At 46.2% G+C, this 22,234-nt stretch overlaps 1 protein-coding gene across 2 annotated transcripts in view; it reads right to left on the reverse strand.

Annotated features, from left to right (window-relative positions):
- Positions 1-223: 223 nt before the first annotated feature.
- Positions 224-22,234, reverse strand: part of LOC115152238 (G1/S-specific cyclin-D2) — a 218,028-nt gene continuing 196,017 nt past the window's right edge. For both annotated transcript variants that reach the window (XM_029696885.1, XM_029696884.1), the window contains 3 exons: positions 19,654-19,813; positions 11,447-11,595; positions 224-4,780 (listed from right to left, as the gene is read on the reverse strand). In XM_029696885.1, the coding sequence (XP_029552745.1) occupies positions 4,595-4,780; positions 11,447-11,595; positions 19,654-19,813 (495 nt within the window). In that variant the 3' untranslated portion in view covers positions 224-4,594. The remainder of the gene's footprint in view (positions 4,781-11,446; positions 11,596-19,653; positions 19,814-22,234) is intronic.

Consider the following 22,234-nt stretch of genomic DNA (forward strand, 5'->3'; position numbering starts at 1 on the left):
TTGTATAAATTGTATTTAATTTCCAATGAAGTAAAACTAATTTGTCTGTACATTATGTATATTTAAAAAAAATCCATGAGTAATGTAGCCTATATCATATATTATTGTCTTTCTAACAGTTTGTAATATAAAGGTCCTCAGAGACTTTATGAGTGAGAGAAGATTTTATAAGTGAAAGAATAAAGCAATTTGTCATAACCATAAAAAGAGCAGAGACAATATATTTAATTCATGGTGAGTTTATTGATTGTACAGCATGCCTTGATCCTTAACACTTTAAGGGATCCTTTCGGACAGACCAATAAAGAGCTGATTAATCATAAACAGAAGTTATCAATACTGAATTCAACGCTAACTCTGAAACCAACTTATTCACTTACTAGGCCTACATGATCCAGTCCCCCAAAAAAACAGCCCAACAAGAAGCTGCATAAGAGTGCCTTAGGGCCCCAGAGTCAGAGGACAAACCCAGACAGACACCAATCTCCCTCTTGCCTGAAACCTGACTGATTAGTGTGTTTACACTTCAGAGGACGTCATACAGGGGAGGCAACAGAAATAAACACATTCTTAATAGCAAGTTTTGGTTGGTATTCAAGCAGGGGGTCCGTCTTCTTAACTTTTGTTTTAATTCGTTGTTGCTTTTTTTTTTGCCCTTCACCAGACTGCAGTATCATCAGTCGCCCCACAATCTCAGCTCCACTCCACTTAACATCTCTCCGGTCCTCTTGGCTTCATGACTACAGCAACCTCTAGTGTTCACCTCACTTTATGTACACAACCACATCCTACAATCTGCTCCCCTAACCATAATAATGTACAAAAAGAAAACAGAAATTAGAATAACATTGGACTGGTATGGTGTCACACTCTTTAAAGCAGAAGTTTATTGAACAGAGGTTGTGCAACAGACATTTCTGAGGTACATTATGTAACTTCTAGTGGAAGGGGGACAACTAAAGGGAAATCCACACTGTTGAAAAACACTTCCTCGTGTCAGATGCAGTATGTGGTGAGCTTTTTTTGATTTATTGGTTGAGCCATTTTGTATTGGTTTTCCAGACAATAGGACCACCTGGAACACACAGGTCCAGGTGGTATTTGATATTTGAGACATTTTCACATTTGTCTTTGTAATGAATGTCACATGAGTCTCACAATTAGCACCACCATCAACTTAAACTGAGCGAGGAAGTGTTGACTTGTTGTTGTGCCCCCTCCACTAGGGTTTAAGTCCAGGTGGGAGCCTTGCATGCTTGCCACTCAACAAGGTCAGTACATTTCACAACAGACACAACTACTGTGCTTTCTACTGTACTGTTACCCTTCCCAGGCTCCCTAAAAACTGTAGAGTTGTGAGGTATTCAGATATTCTTTTTTTGTCCAGTAAACCTGAGGTATAGAGATACCGCAATGTGACCGAGAAAGTAGAGCAAAATAGATAAAAAAGGGAAAAGAAACATGCTATCTAAGCAAACTGTACAAAGAACATTTCCAGTCGAATACTCGTGTCATGTTCTTCTATTACCATCTACTTCAGTATTCTGAATGTATCTCTTAAGCAGTAAAATAATTATATTATAATACAAATGTTTATAAAATAGCAGCACACTCAAGTGACACATCACAACTAAGTAATGTAATTTTTTTTGTATATAAGAATGAAACAAAATCATAGCTTTTAGCAGCGCAAAAAGACAATAATAATAACTCAATAAAAAATATTGACACTTTGATGTCTTCACACCTCCATCTCTCTTCACTTTGGAATACAGTATCTAACCCCTTACAAACGCTCTACAAACTTTTTGGGGGTCTGGACACCCCATAAAATAAAACAAAACACAAATTGAAGGGGGTCTAAATACAAATTCAAACCTAACACAGTCAACTACTTTGTAAAAACAAACAAATCATAATCTATGCTCAAAATAGAGCTTGCAGGAAGAAAAAAAGGGCAGACATCCTTGACAATGATGAACAGGGGCTAGTTTTGGTGAGAGGTTGAAGATGGCCTTGTTTTATAAGATTGGTTTCTAGAAAACGTTTTCCTGAAAAACATTGATTTTTGAGTAGCCTGCTAAAACACTGAATCCTCATTTTCCCCTCATACCTACCACACATGCAAACACAAACAAACGTACACACACACACACACACAAAAAAAACCACACCAAAAACTTGATACACCTTTAAATGTAGCAATGAGAATATTGCGTGATCAAGGCTGCCTTGTGCTGGCGATGTACCCTGTGTCAGTCTTGGAAGTGAATTAGTCTAATTCTGACGTCTGGGTGACTGATCAAACCCCATGCCAATGAAGTGACTGAAGCAGCAAATCTCACTGGACGAGAGGGGTACACGCAGAGATAGAACTTTCATAGAGTTTTATCACTACGGGTTCACAGACATCAGTTAGGCCTGCACAGCCACACAGGGGCATCACCGAAGACAACAGGCCAGGCTATACTAGCAAAACCATCAATAAGGTAGCTTTGAACATAGAACAGCTTCATCATTTTGAAAGAAAACCTAATTTGCCCCCAGAACACCAGATGTTCTATGGTAACGTTTTCTGTATAGTTCCCACCCATGTGACTTTTTGTTGATGTTGTGAAGCAGATCAAATAGAATATTCAAGTAGAACAAATATTTTATAATGTGATAACTTCTCAAATAAAAACAAAATCATTAGCCTTGTCTGTAGCATTTTTTTTGTTTTTTTAAATTAGCATTGGCATTAGTTATTTGTTAAAACACACGAAACATGGTCAGACGTCCCTTTGCACTTTTCTTTATTTCGGAATGTTTTTAGATCGGAATGTCCTCATGTCATAAGGTGTTAGGCATTATTTTGACACCTGCTTGCCAAGTGGGTACATCTGAATGTGGGAAACCAGCCCTACAAAGAAAAAGCTAACAAGAAAACAGAAAACATCCATAGATCCCCACACCGTAACCATTTAATTTGTCCATTGGGGAGTGTGTTTTCAAAGTGCTTTGCTGTTGAAATCACAGGCGCGTTGAAACAACTCTATGAGGGACTACAGATGCATTGATCACAAATCTTCCCCTGCTCCAATACATTTTTCTCTCCTCTAATGAACCCAGAAAGTTCATTCTCAAATAATGAGTCTGGTTTTGATCCTAATTTGCCACCCGTGGCCTCAGTCTGCCCAAAACGCAGAAATCAGATAGATGTCATGAGGCCTTTAGGCTCTGTATCTTCCAGCAACTCCACTACATCTCCTTCCTCTACACAGCAGCATGCTTCTGCACTGCAATAAACCCTTTCTTTCCATCTATACCTGTCCACCCCCACAAACCCCCTACAACCACCACAGACCACAGGCCTCCCCTCTCCTCTGAGATACTAATGTACCACCAAGAGGGGGACATACTCCTCCCTGCTGACGCTAAGCAGCATGAAGCTCCTTCCATAACAAAAAAAAAAAACTCAACAACAACATAAAAATACAAACGCTATTTGATTGGTATGTTGGCAGTGAAAAACACAAACACCTCGAATGAAACTTCTGAAAGCAGATGGTCCATTGCCAAACTCCTCTAGACAAAAACGAGGGAACACAACTGCCCCTCTCTCTCTCTCTCTCTCTCTCTCTCTCTCTCTCTCACCCACTAAGTGGACTCAGACCCCCAGCTTTTTGTCGGCCGACAACGCATATTAACTTAAGGCAGTGATATAACATAGATGCCCTGCAGAGAATGAGTCTTCTGCCTGTTCCATAGTCTACCACAAGTCTAGTCTTTCCACTCAAGCGCTAAGCCATAACACTTACACACACACACACACACACACACACACACACACACACACACACACACACACACACACACACACACACATACACACACGAACAATCAGCCTGACATAAAGAGCTTATTGACGTCTATTACTCTGCATTCACAAATACGTTTCTTAATAATAATAATCATAACAATGTAATTCACTATTATATACTTGGCTGTTCCATGGACCCTACTTGTCTCTTTCTTAGTACAACACTCTGCAATTCCTGCAAAGTGCTCCCCTCGTCACCAACACACAGCCAAACCATGCCACGTTGAGACCTGCCATTCACGGTCAGCGGAGCCCTTATTGGGCTCCTATCTCCGGCAGACCAACATTAACCAAAATAATTAACTAAACAAAACAGAAAAACCTTGCCCCGATTGTGATCCCATATATGCAAGCCTCGAATGGTCTCCCCAAACATTTTTTGAACTCCTTATTAAGCTATTGTTGTCTTATTCGATATAACTTTATTATGACTATACAATCAAAAACAGAACGCAACATATAATTGGCTTGCCTTCTGTATATCTGAGGCACCATAGAGCGTCCTTATATCAATTCATAGCTTTTAAAGTATATCTATTTTATATCTAAAAATAGTTTTCCTTTCATACAATACATGGGCGCATGTTTTTATATTACAAAATAAAAAAATCTCTAAAAAACTTTAGCAAGCATTTTATTTCAAGGGGTAGTTTGTTTTTGTTGTTTTTGTTTTTTGTTGTTTTTTATGTTGATTTGATGCGTATTCCGGATGCGCTGCTTCTCTTTACAGGCTCACAAGTTGATGTCGCGAACATCCGTTGGGGTGCTGGACTGATCCAGCTCGTCCATGGTCTTACTGCTGGGGCCACGCTGGACCTGCTGCTGCTGCTGCTGCTGCTGCTGTTGCTGCTGCCGCCCCTCGCGCAGGCTGCTCACCAAGACCCTCTCAATCTGCTCCTGACACTCCTTCAGACAGTCCTGCAACACACAACCAAACAGACATGTCCGTCAATATAGGAACCGTGCACAGTACACATGGATATGCAAATACAGTCAGATGCGCGTGCGCACACACACACACACACACACACACACACACACACACACACACACACACACACACACACACACATTATTCCACAAATACAAAAAACCTTCCAAATTATAGCCAAAGCAAACATTGGAATAGTTTGTAGATTACTTGATTAATATATAGGGTCACAGCCACTTATCTGCCTGTTATTTTATAAGGTAACTTATCCTTTCCATAATGCATAGCTCCAGCCCTGACAGAACAGAAGTGACACAGACCTTCAGTCTCCTGACTGTACCGTGCTGTACAGGGCCCCTGGGAACCGGCCCCATGCAGGGTTTGGATGACCGCTACCCTGCCTGCCGCCCCCACAGACAGCTAAGGCTGAGCGGAGAAGAGGACCAGGCCAAGCATTACCTCAGCCCACTGTGGCCCAGTACTGAACGCCTCCCCCATCTCTCTATTCATCCCACACACAACACACCAGTAGCCTTGACAACGGTGAAAACACAGGTATAGGCCCCAGTACTGAAGCTAAGCTATGTTAATTACATCCACTATCCTGTGGGAACACAAAGGTGGTGCTTTTTTAACGAGAGCCAGTCTCTGCCTGCAGGGGGCCACCTGAGAGCCAGGCAGATTGGGTTTCAGCATCAAAGAGAGTCGAAGGAACCTGAGAATCCTCCAGAGAAAGCACCCTCTCAACACTCCTTAGCACCCCCCCCCCCCCCCGTCAGCCTGCTGCGGCCTCAAGGTTCAGCTCTCAGGTTGGAAGTATTAAAGAGGAAGACTTCTGATCTAACTATTAACATAAGATTGCCCTGTAATAACTATGCTTATGGCTTGCAGTGTATGACACTGCTGCCCTCTGGTGGTTTAAAACAGCAACGCATCCTCAGCCTTCCTTCCCCCTGTCCTCAGTTGGTCTTAAAGGCCCAATATCAAATCATTGCTGGGTAATTAAGTACCTTCCTATATTACTTTTCCATTAAAATTATCAAAAAGAAGAAAAAGTAGCTTTTTAGCAAAAAACTATTTCTCAAGCTAAAATTTTGCTAGGACTGTCTGGCAGAGAGATTTGGAACTCTTTGTTATTAGTTTATTAACTAATATACCGCTTGGTGATGTCACCAGGCAAGCCAAAACCACACCCATGCAAAACCTGCCGATTAAAAAGGTAATGTGTTGATTGTATTTTCAAACAGGAACTATCAGGAAAAAAAACACTGATCAAATGTTCTCACGCTTTTACAGCGTTTAGTTTCATCAGCTGTTGTTCCGATGTGATAGAAAACACAGGCAAAACTGCATTTTGACTGCACTGGGCCTTTAAGCACACAGGGGTGGCTGTGGGAAATATGACTGAGAGAGCCCCATGGCCAGAAGCTTATGGAGAGGGGAACATTCCTTTGACATTTACAGGTAATTTAAACCTGATGGGCCACTGTTTGAACCTGGTTTATATGGCTTCTGGGCCTGGGCCTGGGCAAGTGTTGCCTGCTGCCTTGGTGAAATGAGAACAGAGACCTATCACATGGGAATTGCTCCTCAGGAGTTGAACACGGCTGAGTGACGAAAGGTCACCGTGTCAAAGGTCACAATGCCAAAATCTCCAGGAAAAGCCTTGAGCTAACGAACGCCACATCTATAATGCACTACTTAGGCTAGATTAACTGAGCATATTATTATGATTCTGTATTTGGGCCCAATTGAGGACAAGGCAAATGTATCAGATCAATGGGCTCAATGCATAACTAAATAACAGTTAAGACATTTCTTCGATGTTCTACCTCTAGTGACCCTGGATGGGGACAGATGTGAGAAGGCTGTGTGAGGGCAGGGTTAGTGGGCCTAGGAGTGGGGCTGTAAGAGCACTAACATGTTGAGGGGGCCTCAGGCGTCTGACCTGGAGGAAACCCGACCGTCGACCAGCATCCCCATAATCTGCTCCAGGGGTCCCCAACTTCCCACCAACATGTGCCCCATTAGTTGTAAAAAAGAAAAAAAGAAAAAAAAGCACAAAACATGTTTGTGTTTTACCGCAAGAATGCAGGCCTTAACTTCTTAAAAGACATTCCCCTCTCTGCTGCTCTTTATAGCTGCAGATTGGACCTAATGCCAAGGCCCACAGGCTTCATTTGAGAACCTTTAATGGCTTCAATGTGTGACTACTGGAAACACCAATATTGTTTTCAGATTGGTTTTTAGGTATTTAGATACTAAGGAAGGCAGCGCTGGAACAAAGTAGGAATTTTGTACCCAATCCTGAGTCCCCATTCCCCCACTGCCACCCCTTAATTCACGTCTGACACCAACAGGCTCCTGAACAGCTTCTATCCCCAAGCCATAAGACTGCTAAATCACTAACAAAATGGCTAGTTGACCATTGCATTCGATTTTTGCACTGTCTCTATGCCCACTCACAGGGCCCTACACACACACATTTATACTGACTCTACATTTATACTGTCTCTATGCACATTCACAGGGCCCTACACACTCACTGACACACACACACACACACACACACACACACACACACACACACACACACACACACACACACACACTTATACTGACTCTACACACACGCCCATCCACTCACAATCATCATATACACTGCTGCTACTCTGTTTATCATATACCTGATGCCTAGTCACCTTACCCCTATACATACAGTATCTACCCCTACCACTCCAGGATCCCTGCACATGGGGTGGCAGGAAGCCTAGTTGTTAGAGCGTTGGACTAGTAACCGAAAGGTTGCAAGATCACATCCCTGAGCTGACAAGGTAAAAATCTGTCGTTCTGCCCCTGAACTGTTCCTAGGCTGTCATTGTAAATAAGATTTTTTTCTAGTTAAATAAAGGTAAAATATATATTTTTTAATTGTAAATATGGTCCTGGAACTGACTGACCCTGTATATAGTATGCTTACATCTCATGTTCTTCTTATTTTTATTCCTCCTGTGTTTTTATTCTACCTTATGTTGTTTTTAGTCCTACATTGATATTGTTGACTTTATTGTTGGGTTCAGAGCTACCAGAAAGGCGTTTCACTGTACTTGTGCACGTTAAAACTTGAAACTGAAACGGAACTCCACCCAATGACAGCCATATCATTAAAGATGATTTTGACAGTCAAATCAAACAGCCATGTGAGGAGGAACCAGGCTGCTCGGATTATCCACGGGCATCCACTGTGACGTCACAGCGCCCGAAGGAGGAAGTCGAGCAGACCGCTAAAACCAGAGGAAAAAATGTGTGAAACCGTGGAATTTTTTAACTACTGTACCACACTAGGCAGTGCTACTCTGTGCCGAGACCGAGGCTCAGACAGCATGCTGTGTGTTTAGGAGGCGTGTCATGCCATACCCTGGAGGGTATGCCCAACCCATGACCTGATGTAGAACCCATGACCCATGACCCCATGTTGAGCAATGTCATGTTTGAGCATCACAAGGTGCTATCCCATTCCCTTTGGCTATAGTTCTAAGAGTGACACCCACACTAATAGATACATCATTGTTCAATATACACAAATTCCAGATTAAATTAGAAATAACTTTGGCTAAGAGAAGATCTCAATGTGAGTCATGAGGGCTGGATGATGAGTGGAGGGTGCAGGAAGGGAAGAAAAGGGAGAGAGGGGGTCAGGGAAAGAATGAAGGGGCTGTGGAGGACAGGGGTGTGTGTGTGTGTGTGTTTCCTGTGTCCTGGTGAGCTACTCTGAGAGAAAAGATGAATGGGAGAGAGGGAGAGGGGACGCTTGCCAAGAAAAGCAGACAAAAACGAGGAAACAGTATTCTAGCCCCTCCGTCTCCCCCTTCCTCTCTTCCTGTCTCAGCCTGCTGTGTGCTAGAACAGAGAAGGACCTTCTGCGCATTGAGCTTCAATGGATGTTTCAGATTAACGGACCTACAGTATGTTTTCTGTCAAACCACTTTCTATAGTCCTACCTTTCGCTAGCAATGCTTCCGGCTTCTTGGATGTTGAGAATCAAAACAGACGCACCAAATGGCAGACGGTAGCACCGTAGACGTCAGCAAAGCAAAACCCCAGCGACAGAGAATCCCTCAGGTCTTACAGGAATCCCAACGAATCGAAACCTCCTAGAAACACAGTTTTCATTCTTCCTCCGTGCCAGCCTCTTGCCCATCATGGCTTGGCGTGAAGTCTCACTAACCGGCTGCTGTGCCCGGCTGGTTGCTTTCTGTGCCACACCAGGTGTATCTAAGGCTATACACAAATTCCTCTGGGCGGCGGTAGGCGGTGACTTGGCCCCATCGCATGTCCTCTCTGAAAACCACCGGCTCTGGATACCACAGATGACAGTGGGGTGCCAAGGGGCGGCTTAGGCATCGGCAGCCAGGCTTCACTTCATATTTTTGCCTGGTCATCTTCGTCCCATCTCCCCAGCCGGCGTGCCAAACCAAATGTGTGTGCACTTTCAGACTCCCGTTTCGTACCATACTGACGACTGCGTTCAAATCGATCATTGAGGTGGCGTTAGCCATTAGGATTGAAGCATTAAGTGGCGGAGCTTGGAAAAGGTGGGCTGTGTGTGAAATGACACAGCCAGCAATCACCAACTCCTGTTTTTCTGTTATAGCGAGAGCATAGACAGAGCAGTGCTAAGTCATCGTCAAGCATCTTCTTTCCAAAAATGCTGTTCTGGCAGACCAGTCTACTGTAGCAGCGTTGTGCTAAAGCTCCTCGGACTCGTGGCATACGTTGCATCACAAGGGCTTCCCGGCTCTGGTGTTTTCTGAATCCATGGCCTGTCTGCATCCAGGAATGTGAGGAACTGATCATGGAGCCGGCAGTCAACTCCCTTGCCTCAGACCTCACAGCCCTGGGTCCCAACACACACACACACAGAGGCCTGTGCTGCTTAGGCCAGCTATTTGTTTTTCCTCGGCTACGGAGCAAGACTTCAGCAGAGATGCATTATTGGGCATGAGAGAGAGGGGGTAATCATCGCAAGTGAGGCGGGACACTGGCCATGCTTCCCTGGTGTCCCTTTTCACACTTCAACAGCTTTCTCCCCTCCTATCCTCCTCTCCCCACAGCGGGAAAGGCCTTGTGAAGCTCAGAGTCTGTCTCTTGCTCTGTCTGGCGGTAAGTTTAGCCGGAGAGGGCCAGCCAGAACAGAGGCCCATGCAGCCTCGGCCCCCCACCCCCCCTAGGTCTCCTCTTCCCCCAAGCCACAGCAGGGTGGACTGGCATTACAGGCACCCATTCAGGACAGAGCAGGCAGCCCTCATTCAGGACAGAGCAGGCAGCCCCCATTCAGGACAGAGCAGGCAGCCCCCATTCAGGACAGAGCAGGCAGCCCCATTCAGGACAGAGCAGGCAGCCCCCATTCAGGACAGAGCAGGCAGTCCCCATTCAGGACAGAGCAGGCAGTCCCCATTCAGGACAGAGCAGGCAGCCCCCATTCAGGACAGAGCAGGCAGCCCCCATTCAGGACAGAGCAGGCAGCCCCCATTCAGGACGGAGCAGGCAGCCCCCATTCAGGACGGAGCAGGCAGCCCCCATTCAGGACGGAGCAGGCAGCCCTCATTCAGGACAGAGCAGGCAGCCCTCATTCAGGACAGAGCAGGTAGCCCTCAGGTCACTCAGTCCGGCCTCACAGGAGGAATGCCCACAACACACGATCCAGGAATGTTAGGATGCTACCGACAGACGAGGTTAGCGCCTGACATCAGGGAGTCTGTTTTAAATGACAGCACTGTTAACCACCCCCACCAACCCCCATCCTGCAGACCCTTCCCCCACCCCCGCAGCTAACCCAGCTAGCTCCGCCCGCTCTCCTTCTGACGAAAGCCAGGCGCAGGAGCCAGCTGAGGCCCAGCCTGGATGTCTGTGTTTGGACTGAGCTGTGCGCACCTCCACCACAGTGCTGCTCTACCCCCAGAACCACACATAGGGCGGCCTGGCTCTGCTTCCCCAGTTTATGTGGATTAACAGCTCTTTTATAATCAGGCGTGGGCTGCTGCCTGGGCTGTCGGAAACTAACCTGGATTGAAGGGGGAAACCACAGGATGACATTTCCCTACCTTTGCATAGCAACTCCACGCAGACGTGGCATGTGACCTTTTGGGATGAATTAGGTGGAACGTGAGCTACGTTTCGATTGACAGACCCAGTCAAAGGCTGTCTATCAATCGTAAATCAATGGGTGAGGTATTTCTGTACGGGCTGGCGCAGCGGTCTAAGGCGCTGCATCTCAGTGCAAGAGGCGTCACTACAGTCCCTGGTTCGAATCCAGGCTGTATCACATCCGGCCGTGATTGGGAGCCCCATAGGGCGGTGCACAATTGGCCCAATAAAAAATAAATAATAATTTGTTGGAGATGCTGATTGTCTGAATGGATCAAAGACTTAGTTGTGGTTCAACTTTGACTCACATATTTCAAATGAACTTTACTGTAAATGCAGGTACTCAGATATACCCAACTGAATAATGCTTCTGAGAAAGAGTCCGTAAATAGACCTGTGCTCTTACTCTACTGATCAGGCTGAGAAAATATCCCCGAAAAAATGTAATTAACATTTGAAAGAGCATTCTCTTAAATCAGATTTGGATAGAAAGACAGCTCACTCACCACTTCAGTGTTGGTGATTTTGGCCAGCAGGTCTGTGAGACTGTCCCCCCACTGTGACTGGTCACCCGAGTCCAACTGGAGGCCACAGATAGCCGCTCCCACACTGCCTGTGGCGATCATGGACGGGGGGTACATTGCGAAGTTGAAGTCTGTTAGAGGACAAAAAAAAACACGCTGATGAGTCATAGGCAAATACACACGCATGAAAAAGTTGTACTCTAAGGCTAAATGGCTATATTGGAGGAAGCGTTTGTCGATCTGCTCAGAAACAGTTCTATAGAGGTAAAACCGCCTTCAAAAAGGTACCCAGCAGCTTTAAAACATGTCCATTTTAGAGGAACATATCCCCAGTTCAAACACCTTTACACTGATTCACACTTCCAGAGATACACACCACACACACACACACACTACAGGTGAGCCATCAAATGCCACTACATTTAATGAGTGAGACTTGAATAGTTTTCTTCAAGGGACACAATAGGGGTACAGACAGTACGCTCCCCCTAGAGACAATCTGATTGGCTAATCTGGCGGTCATAAATAATCCTCTTTAGCTCTGGCTCCCACTAATGACCAGGGCCCTGTGTAATGAGGGTTGTAAAAGAGCTGAAAGGCAAAACTCCAACCCCCCCCCCCCCCCCCCCCCCCCCCCCGCTCCTCCACCCTTCTGCCCCAGTCACCTTCCCTGGTCTGGCACCTTTTCTTCCAGCTCCTGAGTAAACCGTGCGCTGGCTGAAAAAAAGCCCCATAGCGCTTAGAAAGGGTGGAATAAAGATCCACAGTCCCTTTGCCAATGCTCACTGCTGTAGGTCCTTTTTTCCACGTGTGGTCGCAGGCGAGCGTCTCAAAGACCAATAGCCTTGTTAGCTCCCCTCACTGTCATTCATAATGCAAATAAGACAGCTTGTGAATGGGCCAGGAGACCAGGAAGGGAGAGAGAGAAAAAAATCATTCTACTCCTTTAAGTCTGTCGGCTCCAAGTTGCAATTCCTTCTCCCTATCACTCTACTGTCTATCTCTCTTTTCCTGTAGTTTTGTCCCTTCTTCCCAGAAACAAGCTGGTTGAGGTGACACACATGCCCAGCTCCATGTTGCTTCAACAGCCAGTGACCTGTATTAGCAGCACTCCTATTTATTTGCATATTGATTGAGTGCAGCCAGCGGCAGGCCTGAGAGAGGAGAGGCAGGAAAGTGTGTGGCTCCATTGTCTGAAATCATCACCTCATCACACCCAATTGAGAGACCAGGCAATAGACCCTCTCCACTGATACCAATTCAATCCGACGGCTGTACAAAGAGTGTGGTTGGGGTGGGGGGGGATGGGGGGGCAGTGGAGAGTAGGGACAAGGAGGGAGGAGCGGGTGTGAGGGGGGGACAATGCTCTGCTGCACATTGCTCTCTAGTCTGACCCTTTAGAGTTTTTGGACGAAGAAAAATGTCGCCCTCCCACCTACCCCCACAGCTATTGCACTGTAGCCGGACCACCTATGGGCTTGAGGAGTGGACAGGGCCATAGAGAAACAGCCGGCACATTTACATATTGCCATACTCCACAGCAGAAGCAAACTGTGCGTGTGGCTCTGAAGGGGAGTGCTTCCTTTTCTCTTTATTCTCTCTCCAAATCAAAGATGCAGGTCCTTTGATAGCAGTCTTTTTAACGTGCGGAGCCAGGCGCTTTCTCATGTGGCTCAGTGTTGACAAATAAATGAACTTATTATACACCCCTGCTTTAGCTGCTGGGCCACTGCCACGGGCCGATTTATTAAAGACAACCTCCAGCCAACAGGAACGAGGGCAGAGAACCCAGAGCATTACATCACGACTTTAACAGCAGAGCTTTCTATAGTGAAAACAAGGACAAAGGCATACATGGACCTATTGTAAGCCTATATGTGTGCACACTCACAAACACACAAAATAAGCAAGGGGCCTAAGTGGAGCAGTGGGCAGCAAGCAGATTGTTGGCCCCCGGAGGACAAGACAGGTCTGTTGCAGAACAAGGGGCATACGCGTGCAGCCGACGGAGCCTGTCACTCTGGGGCTGCTGGGTCAGTGGTGGCTGCTGCGTGTAGTGGGGGAAGAATGGCTGTATTTTAGGCTAGCCTCATTGATATTCGTGCAGAAGATAAACAGTGTATGTAGCCTGAGTGGGGACGCCTGCGACGGAAAGCTCCCTGCGAGCAGCGGCTGGCTGGCCCGGCCTTCAGGCCTCTCACCCCCGCTCAATGGCCCATTCTCCCCCTCCTTCCCCCTCCACAGCATCCATCCCCAGGCCTCCTCTCCATTCCACTCTGCTCACCCAGCCTGCCTGCCTGGCCTGCCATGCTCACCAGGGCCAACTCCTGGGTGGGTGAGATGCACTGTATACACATTTAAACTTGAGTAACAGCCAAAAAGTTTAAAAAATGATGTCTAGTGCAACAAATCAAAAGCCTGTGTTCTATACAGATGTAAAGTGTTTTATTATTTTCCTTACTAGGTTACATTTTGAGGAGCTGGGCCCTATTGATTCATTAAGGTCATAGACAAACATAATTTTGGGGCCTGGCATTACGCCGTTTCTTACCACTAATGGAGAGGGCCAGGTTGTCAACACAACATTCACAGACGTTTAGTTAGACTGTAAACTAGCATGGGTTAGAGAGACGAGGCACTACAAGCTTCACAACTGTGAACTTTGACTTGTATTGCAGTATGCTTACTACTGCAGCATAGAAAGACAAAGTTCCTTTCCAAGGAACTACTCATCTGACACTCTTATCTTAGCAGGTTCCATAAAAGCAGATCTACTCCAACTGAAAAAAAGAAACCCTGAAAGACGAAAGGAGTTTGGGTCACCACAGCACAGCCCCAAAGGCACAGTGATTTGCCAGAAACAAAAACAGGAATCCTCCTTAACGGTTGGATCCTGTAACAACTTGCTTCAGTGTTGCACCACAGCGACCCAGAGACTTGAGCAACAGCACTCTGGCTTAGCGTGGGAGGACGCAGACCCCTCCGAACTGGAAGAATATGAATTGGCAGCTTTCGTTTGGAGCCCAGTTAGAATCCCTCATCCCTGGCTTTCTGTTGTTGTGTTTTGTTTCTAGACAGGATTCAACCGATAAGATTGGATAAACAGCTGACCGAGGCATCTTTACCCAGAAACCCCAGCTGTGCTCAGGGAGACTTCTCATGTCATGAGAACAACATTCAGGTCAAACTCAAAAACACCAGCCACTAACATTTACTTTACTTCCAAACCTCAGATGTTATTCCTCGTGGATAATGTCCATCCCCTAAGAAAATATCTCCTAACATACAGTTGAAGTCGGAAGTTTACATACACCTTAGCCAAATAGATTTAAACTCAGTTTTCACAATTCCTGACATTTAATCCTAGTAAAAATTCCCTGTCTTAGGTCAGTTAGGATCACCACTTTATTTTAAGAATGTGCAATGTCAGAATAATAGTAGAGAGTATGATTTATTTCAGCTTTTATTTCTTTCATCACATTCCCAGTGGGTCAGAAGTTGACATACACTCAATTAGTATTTGGTAGCATTGCTTTCAAAATGTTTAACTTGGGTAGCCTTCCACAAGCTTCCCACAATAAGTTGGGTGAATTTTGGCCCATTCCTCCTGACAGAGCTGGTGTAACTGAGTCAGGTTTGTAGGCATCCTTGCTCGCACACGCTTTTTCAGTTCTGCCCACAAATTTTCTATAGGATTGAGGTCAGGGCTTTGTGTTGGCCACTCCAATACCTTGACTTTGTTGTCCTTAAGCCATTTTTGGAAGTATGCTTGGGGTCATTGTCCATTTGGAAGACCCATTTGCGACCAAGCTTCAACTTCCTGACTAATGTCTTGAGATGGTGCTTCAATATATCCACAATTTTCCTCCCTCATGATGCCATCTATTTTGTGAAGTGCACCAGTCCCTCCTGCAGCAAAGCACCCCCACAACATGATGCTGCCACCCCCGTGCTTCACGGTTGGGATGGTGTTCTTCGGCTTGCAAGCCTCCCCCTTTTCCTCCAAAGATAACGATGGTCATTATGGCCCAAAAGTTATATTTTTGTTTCATCAGACTAGAGGACATTTCTCCAAAAAGTACGACCTTTGTCCCCATGTGCAGTTGCAAATTGTAGTCTGGCTTTTTTAAGGCTGTTTTGGAGCAGTGGTTTCTTCCTTGCTGAGCAGCCTTTCAGGTTATGTCGATGTAGGACTCGTTTTACTGTGGATATAGATACTTTTGTACCTGTTTCCTCCAGCATCTTCACAAAGTCCTTTGCTGTTGTTCTGGGATTGATTTGCACTTTTCGCACCAAAGTACGTTCATCTCCATGAAGCAGAACGCGTCTCCTTCCTGAACGGTATGACGGCTGCGTGGTCCCATAGTGTTTATACTTGCGTATTATTGTTTGTAAAGATGAACCGTGGTACCATCAGGCGTTTGGAAATTGCTCCCAAGGATGAAACAGACTTGTGAAGGTCTACAATTTTTTTCCTGAGGTCTTGGCTGATTTCTTTTGATTTTCCCATGATGTCAAGCGAAGAGGCACTGAGTTTGAAGGTAGGCCAATTGACTCAAATGATGTCAATTAGCCTATCAGAAGCTTCTAAAGCCATGACATCATTTTCTGGAATTTTCCAAGCTGTTTAAAGGCACAGTCAACTTCTGACCCACTGGAATTGTGATATTATTTGTCAATTATATGTGAAATAATCTGTCTGTAAACAATTGTTGGAAAAATTACCTGTGTCATGCACAAAGTTGATGTCCTAACAGACTTGCCAAAACTATAGTTTGTTAACAAGAAATTTGTGGAGTTTTTGAAAAATGAGTTTTAATGACTTCCGACTTCAACTGTACAAGTAGGTAGAGGCTCAAATCAGAGACTTGTTAGGACAAATGCAACGTCTACAAATGAATTCCTTGGCCTTATGGTGGATGTATGGGCCAACTGCTCCCAGTCTTTCAGATGAGGTGTTGATTACCACAGTGAAGTGAGGCTAGCTCAGGAAATACCATTCTATGACACACGGTGTATCACATTCCTGTGTGCACACTGTGAGAAAGCTTCCTCCAGCCTCAAGGATGGATGCTGAAGACATCAATGGAGTTGGAGCGGACGGAGACAGAGAGAGGATCATTGGGTGGAGGAGAAGGAGGAGGGCAATTTATTGGATGCTCTGACTAATCAAATCAGAAGCTTTTTCAGTTAACAAACACTGGTAATAGAGATGAAGGACCTCTGCCATGCAGTCCAGTAGACTGCATGGCAGGTGGGTCACTAGAGAAGCTAAGGGACTCTCCAACTCTCCATCCAACAGGCATTCAGGAAGAAAATGACGAGGGCAGATTTGAGAGGGCAATACCTAACGACTGTCTCTCCCTACCGACAGGAGAAACCTATTTACACTGTACTCTACACTCTAATCAAGTGCTTGGGGAGCCCAAGAGTGTCCAAACAGGATAACTGACAACCTGATGAGTTCTAACGGATACAATGTGTTACTCCATCTTGCCTATTAACCCGGCTGGACTTCAGGGGTTCGTGACCCACTAGTTTAGGTCACGGTCACACTAACTGCTGTCGAAGCCACATCTCCATGCATGTTGCAGCAGGTCTCTTCGACCATGTTTGACCACACGGCATGGTCTCTCTCAGGATGACTCCAGTAAAGTAGGATAGATCTGATTATCATCAGACACGTTCAGGCCTATCTGTTTCGTTCCCCAACCCCGTCTTTATATAAATTGAAAGAGAATGGGACAAGAGACCAGGGAGAGGGGGGGTGGGGGGGGGCAAGGAGTGCTTGGTGTCTCTGTGGAAGAAGGAGGCCATAATCTCCCTTAATGAGCTTGTTTCTCCACCATTATCCTGTAGGCTGCCCTGGGGAGAAGCTGGTGTTTCCTATGGAGTGCCCCTGCTGTGCTGACCCTTACATGCTTCTGCATATGAAATGTAGGGCCGGATCTTTGTCTCCTTTCTCCTGGTCTCTAGCAGAGCCCTAGACTATTTGCATAGTGCTGAATGGACCCTCCCGCATTATTAATTAATAGTGAAACGGCCTGCGCCGCCTGGCCCGCCGTCGCCACCTGACCAGATCCCCACCGAGTGCCTCGAACGGAACTTTTCCATCAAAAGAGAGGAACCATTAAAATGAGAGGCTTTTTTGTCTCCCCACCTCTCCTCTCTCTTTCTCTCGCTCCCTCGAAAACAGAAGGCTTGGTTTATGCAAGTTTCCCAAGAAGAGGGGGTGGAGGTGGGGGTGAGTTCAATCTCTTCTATGCATGAAATACTGAGGCCCCAGGTGATCCTTTGTCAACTCTCTTGCAAATAGCAAAGCCTTAGAAACCTCCTCTTCCAGCGTCACCTTCTCAGCATGTTCGGAGGGGGATTCTCAGGGAGGATTCTCACCAGATAGTTGAGTTGATTTATGGCTGGGAACGTTGCACAAAATGGGTTTTTGAATTCCCAGAGATCTTCAGATGCAACAAATTGTTCAACTCACTCTTTGCCTGGATACAGATCTGAGTTCTGAGGAGAGCATTCAGACAAAATGGCCTGCTGCTAATCCCAGTTATCTGAAGCAAGGCTCCCTTCTACAAGACGTCGGGAAGACATCTTCCTCCACGAGACTCGTAAATGCATATCCACTGCCTCATTGAAGCAATTAAGGACAAAGTGCACTGGGAGCCTTGCACAATGTTGCTTTGGGAATAGGTCCGATCACTGACACAGTCGTTCCTCACAGTAATCTCTCCATTGGCACAGAAGAGAAAGAAGGAGAAAATGAGAACGAGAGAGAGGTAGGAAGAGAGAGAGAGAGAAAGAGAGAGCGAGAGAAAGAAAGAAAGAATGAAAGAGAGAAATGGAGAACAAGAGTGAGGCAGGAAAAGAGAGTGAAAGAGATAGACTGCGAGAGAGTAGAGTGAGAGAGATGGAAAATTCCATGTCTTCAATGGGACTCTGGCCAGTTCCCATGGAAACCATCAATGTGCTCTGTCTTTCACAACATACACTATCAATTGCACAATCAGAAAAGGGATTCCACATCAAAAGTGGCAATGTTTAGAGACCTGTCACCCTAGATCCCTTCCATCCATCCATCCATACACACACTCCTCTACCACCACATGGATCTCACCCATAAAGGAGTGTAGGGAGCATTCCTGTGGGGCCAGAGGTGAGACACTGGGGTGGAGTCCAGGGGGGCCTGTGAGGGAGAGGGAAGCCTTGCTGCAGCTCTGGATCCCATTACCCCCCATACTGCTGGGGTGTGTGCTGGGAGAACCTGCCCCACAAACACTCCTTGAACATGGGAAAGTCATCATGCCCCCAAGCAGTAGGGAGGCGTGAGAAGATGGGGAGACGAAGAGAGAGATGACGACATGACGTGCCTCACTATTCGGCACTGCAGGAACAATATACTCCTCCTCTTTCTCTGCTCTCGCCCTCCTCCTCCTCTCCAGCTCTTCAGATCATATCTCCTGTCACTCCCACGGCTCGATGTTTGATCTTAAAGAAACAATCCAACCTGGAGAGCAGAGTAGACAATGTCCAGTCCCCAACCCGTCAGATCGTCCCGCGGTCGCGGAGCACACGGGAACACGCTAATGTCCCTTAAACCAGGCCCCTGCCCTATGAAGTGTCACTCCGTGTTCTATTAGCCACCGATATGCCTCGAGAACATGACCGTACCAGACGCCACAGCCAGGAGAGAGAAACATGGTGGACGCGGACATGAGACTCTCACAGATACACGTCCTCCATGACACATGCTTTTCTAGGACCCACACATTTACACAAGGAGGTAATACATCTCACTTAAGTTATAAGGCGTCACGGCACTGCATGACAGGCCCACAAAGCAACCTGAATGGGGCTCCTCCAGTCATTGTTGATCAGAATGGGATTTAGATTTTGCGTCGAGAGAAGGGGAGACCAGGATATTTTGCAACAGCCGCAACTATGTTGACGCAAGACATCAGCGCCTTATTGACTTGGCAGCACATCCACTATCACTCTGACTTGCAAAACGTGGCTCGGGAGCCCAAAAAATAAACGCAAGCCAAAAATGATATCAGATGGCAACCCACATCCCCATTGGCTCATCTTTTTGAGAACGTAAATGTTTCTAATCAAACGCCATAATTGTCCCCCAGAGAGACTTTAGTAACAATACAGAATGCAACATTTGTTTCCTGTCGTACCTGTAGCACAGAGGGCAATGAAGGTCTGCACGTGTTTGCGTATCAGCACTAACTTCTCCTCGGGCAATGGCAGCTTCCTCACAATGTGCTCTATGAAGTCATTTGGAGTGACAGCCGCCAGGTTCCACTTCAACTTCCCCAGCACCACCAGCTCCCACTCCTAAAACAGAAAGTGAGAGAGAGGAGAGACTGTGTTAGGATGAGAGAGGCTATTAGGCTAAACATTCTGTATATACACGGCACCACCATAGCTGACGCCGAGCCAGGCCCAAGGAAGCTGTACTGTATGTGGCAGGCTGTCTCTTTGCCTGTGTGAGCCCCTAGCCTTGCCCTACCCTGGCCTACCCAGCATAGAAGGTGGAGTGGTTGAGAAGAGAAAGATCGTTATTATATTACTCTCCCTGTCTAGGAAAAAGAGGGAAGCAGGCTGGCTGAGGCAACAGCAGCTCTGACACACGGATGCAGGTGACCTCACGACATTCGTCTAGTAGTCTGGCATCTGGGACTTTCCTCAGGAGAGGCCTGTGAGGTCTGGGGATTGGACGGGGGTGGAGTGGGACTCTGAGACTAGCTCTTGCTAACATGCTCAAGCCAACAGAGGCAATGAATGGGTTCCAAGCTATATGGCTGACCTTTTGGTCAACCGTCTATGCCGAACGAATGACACAGTATCAATCTTACATGTACAAATGCTTGACAAAATGCACAGCAAATAGGTTAGCATGGTTTTACCTTTGTCATTAGCTGTTGGAAGCCATTCCATTTTGCCACAGTTGTGGCCTGCTTTGCTACTTTGGGCACCTAACAATTCATTACAGCCCATCTAAATGAACATTGACAGTGGCACTGTATTCGATAATGTTAAACAAACGCCAAACAGAGCTAATTTACAACAATGTATAGCTCACCGGGTACACAGACAAAACAACTCTATACCTAATGTTTGACATTAACAGCATAAAAGGAGATGCTTCGAATAAAAAAATGCAACACTTAGCATAACTATAAACGACAGATTCACCAGACCTAATTAACTTAAAACTTTCAAATGTGAGCTGTAGCCTCAACTGCCCTTTCCATATGTCTATCAGTCATAGTCAATGACATTTAGGCCGAGCTTAATTTGGGGGGGTGAGAGGTTATGTTTGAGTTGTACGGTTGCCCTCGCTTTCTTCCAGAAGAAAGGGTGAGTAACGGAAGGAGCTGATGACTAATTTGGGAGGAATTGTGTGGTTCGGACTGTCCTTGTGACTAGGAGCTAGTGATTTTCCCCTTCAGGAGAGCCACATGGTTCTTAGTCATGAGACGACGCCAGTCCAATGTGGCAGCCATTAACTGCTCTCGGAGCTCCATGACACGGTCACTCTGGACCGATGACTACATTTCATTCCCAATCTCAGGTGAACTGTATCGCTCCTCTCTTCTGAAAGGGGACCACACACTGGATGGCGCAAGCTGTACATAACATCCAGATGATACCTCCCTATGATATCCCCACTTCAGTTTCACAGGGTGCTGCGTCTCCCTATCAACTTACATAGAACGGTTGCAAACTGCTAAGGTTCAGTGCGTCACTTCTTAACAATACCACAGATACCGCTGTGAAAGAGGCCATTGACAAATTTGATTATGCGGTTACAATTCCTAATTGAGTCCTTGAATTCTATAGGTAGATGGCCCTGACTATGACCTAACTCTTGTCCGCACTCCGCAGTGTTTCTCAGACAGAGAGAAAGAGAGACAGAGAGAGACAGAGAGAGACACAGAGAGAGAGAGAGACACAGAGACAGAGAGAGACAGACATAGAGAGAGAGCGAGAGAGAGAGTGAGAGAGAGACAGAGACAGACAGAGAGAGACAGACATAGAGAGAGAGAGTGCGAGAGAGAGAACTTTGCAACATACCCTCCATGCAGTGCTTCCGGGTCACACCTTCTGGGTGACATTGTGGTTTCTTTTACAAGAAATTGTTACCAAAGATGGGGCCAAAAAACTATCACATGGGCTGAGCAGCTGATCTCCTGTTTCCTGTGCCTATTTGTGAGCCAAAAGACTGTCTTATAGAGAAGCTGGCTGTGAACACACCCAGGCAGCCCACATGAAACCATCTCAAGGACAGGGTGCACCACTTCTCCTCTCACCCAGGCCTAAACAACATGAGTATGGGTGGATACAGCCCAGCCCAGTTCCCAGCTAAAGGTAGTTCACCTGATGTTGATCCCGCTTCTGTCAGCATGTAATATAATGACAAACAATGGTAGATAGTTGCTGAGGTTGTCTCACCTAGCCAATAAACTGGTCCAGGGCCTGTCATCACAGGGAATGGCTGGCATCTCCAGCCCATACCTACTTAGTAACAAAGCGTTGGGATCAGCAGCACCCCATCTTAATTAACACTGCCGCTGGCTGCAGGAATCAAGTGAGGAGCCGGGCCAGGCCCAGGCAGGCCCTGAGCTCTCAGCCACCACGGCTGAATCATATGTGACTTATTTCACATCATGTATGGGATTCACTGTTGTTTATAAATAATGTTTATAAAACATCGCAGAGGAAATACTTTTCTGATGTGAAAAACAGACTATG

The sequence above is a fragment of the Salmo trutta genome, chromosome 17 (assembly GCF_901001165.1).
Source record: "Salmo trutta chromosome 17, fSalTru1.1, whole genome shotgun sequence".
Taxonomy (NCBI): Eukaryota; Metazoa; Chordata; class Actinopteri; order Salmoniformes; family Salmonidae; genus Salmo; species Salmo trutta.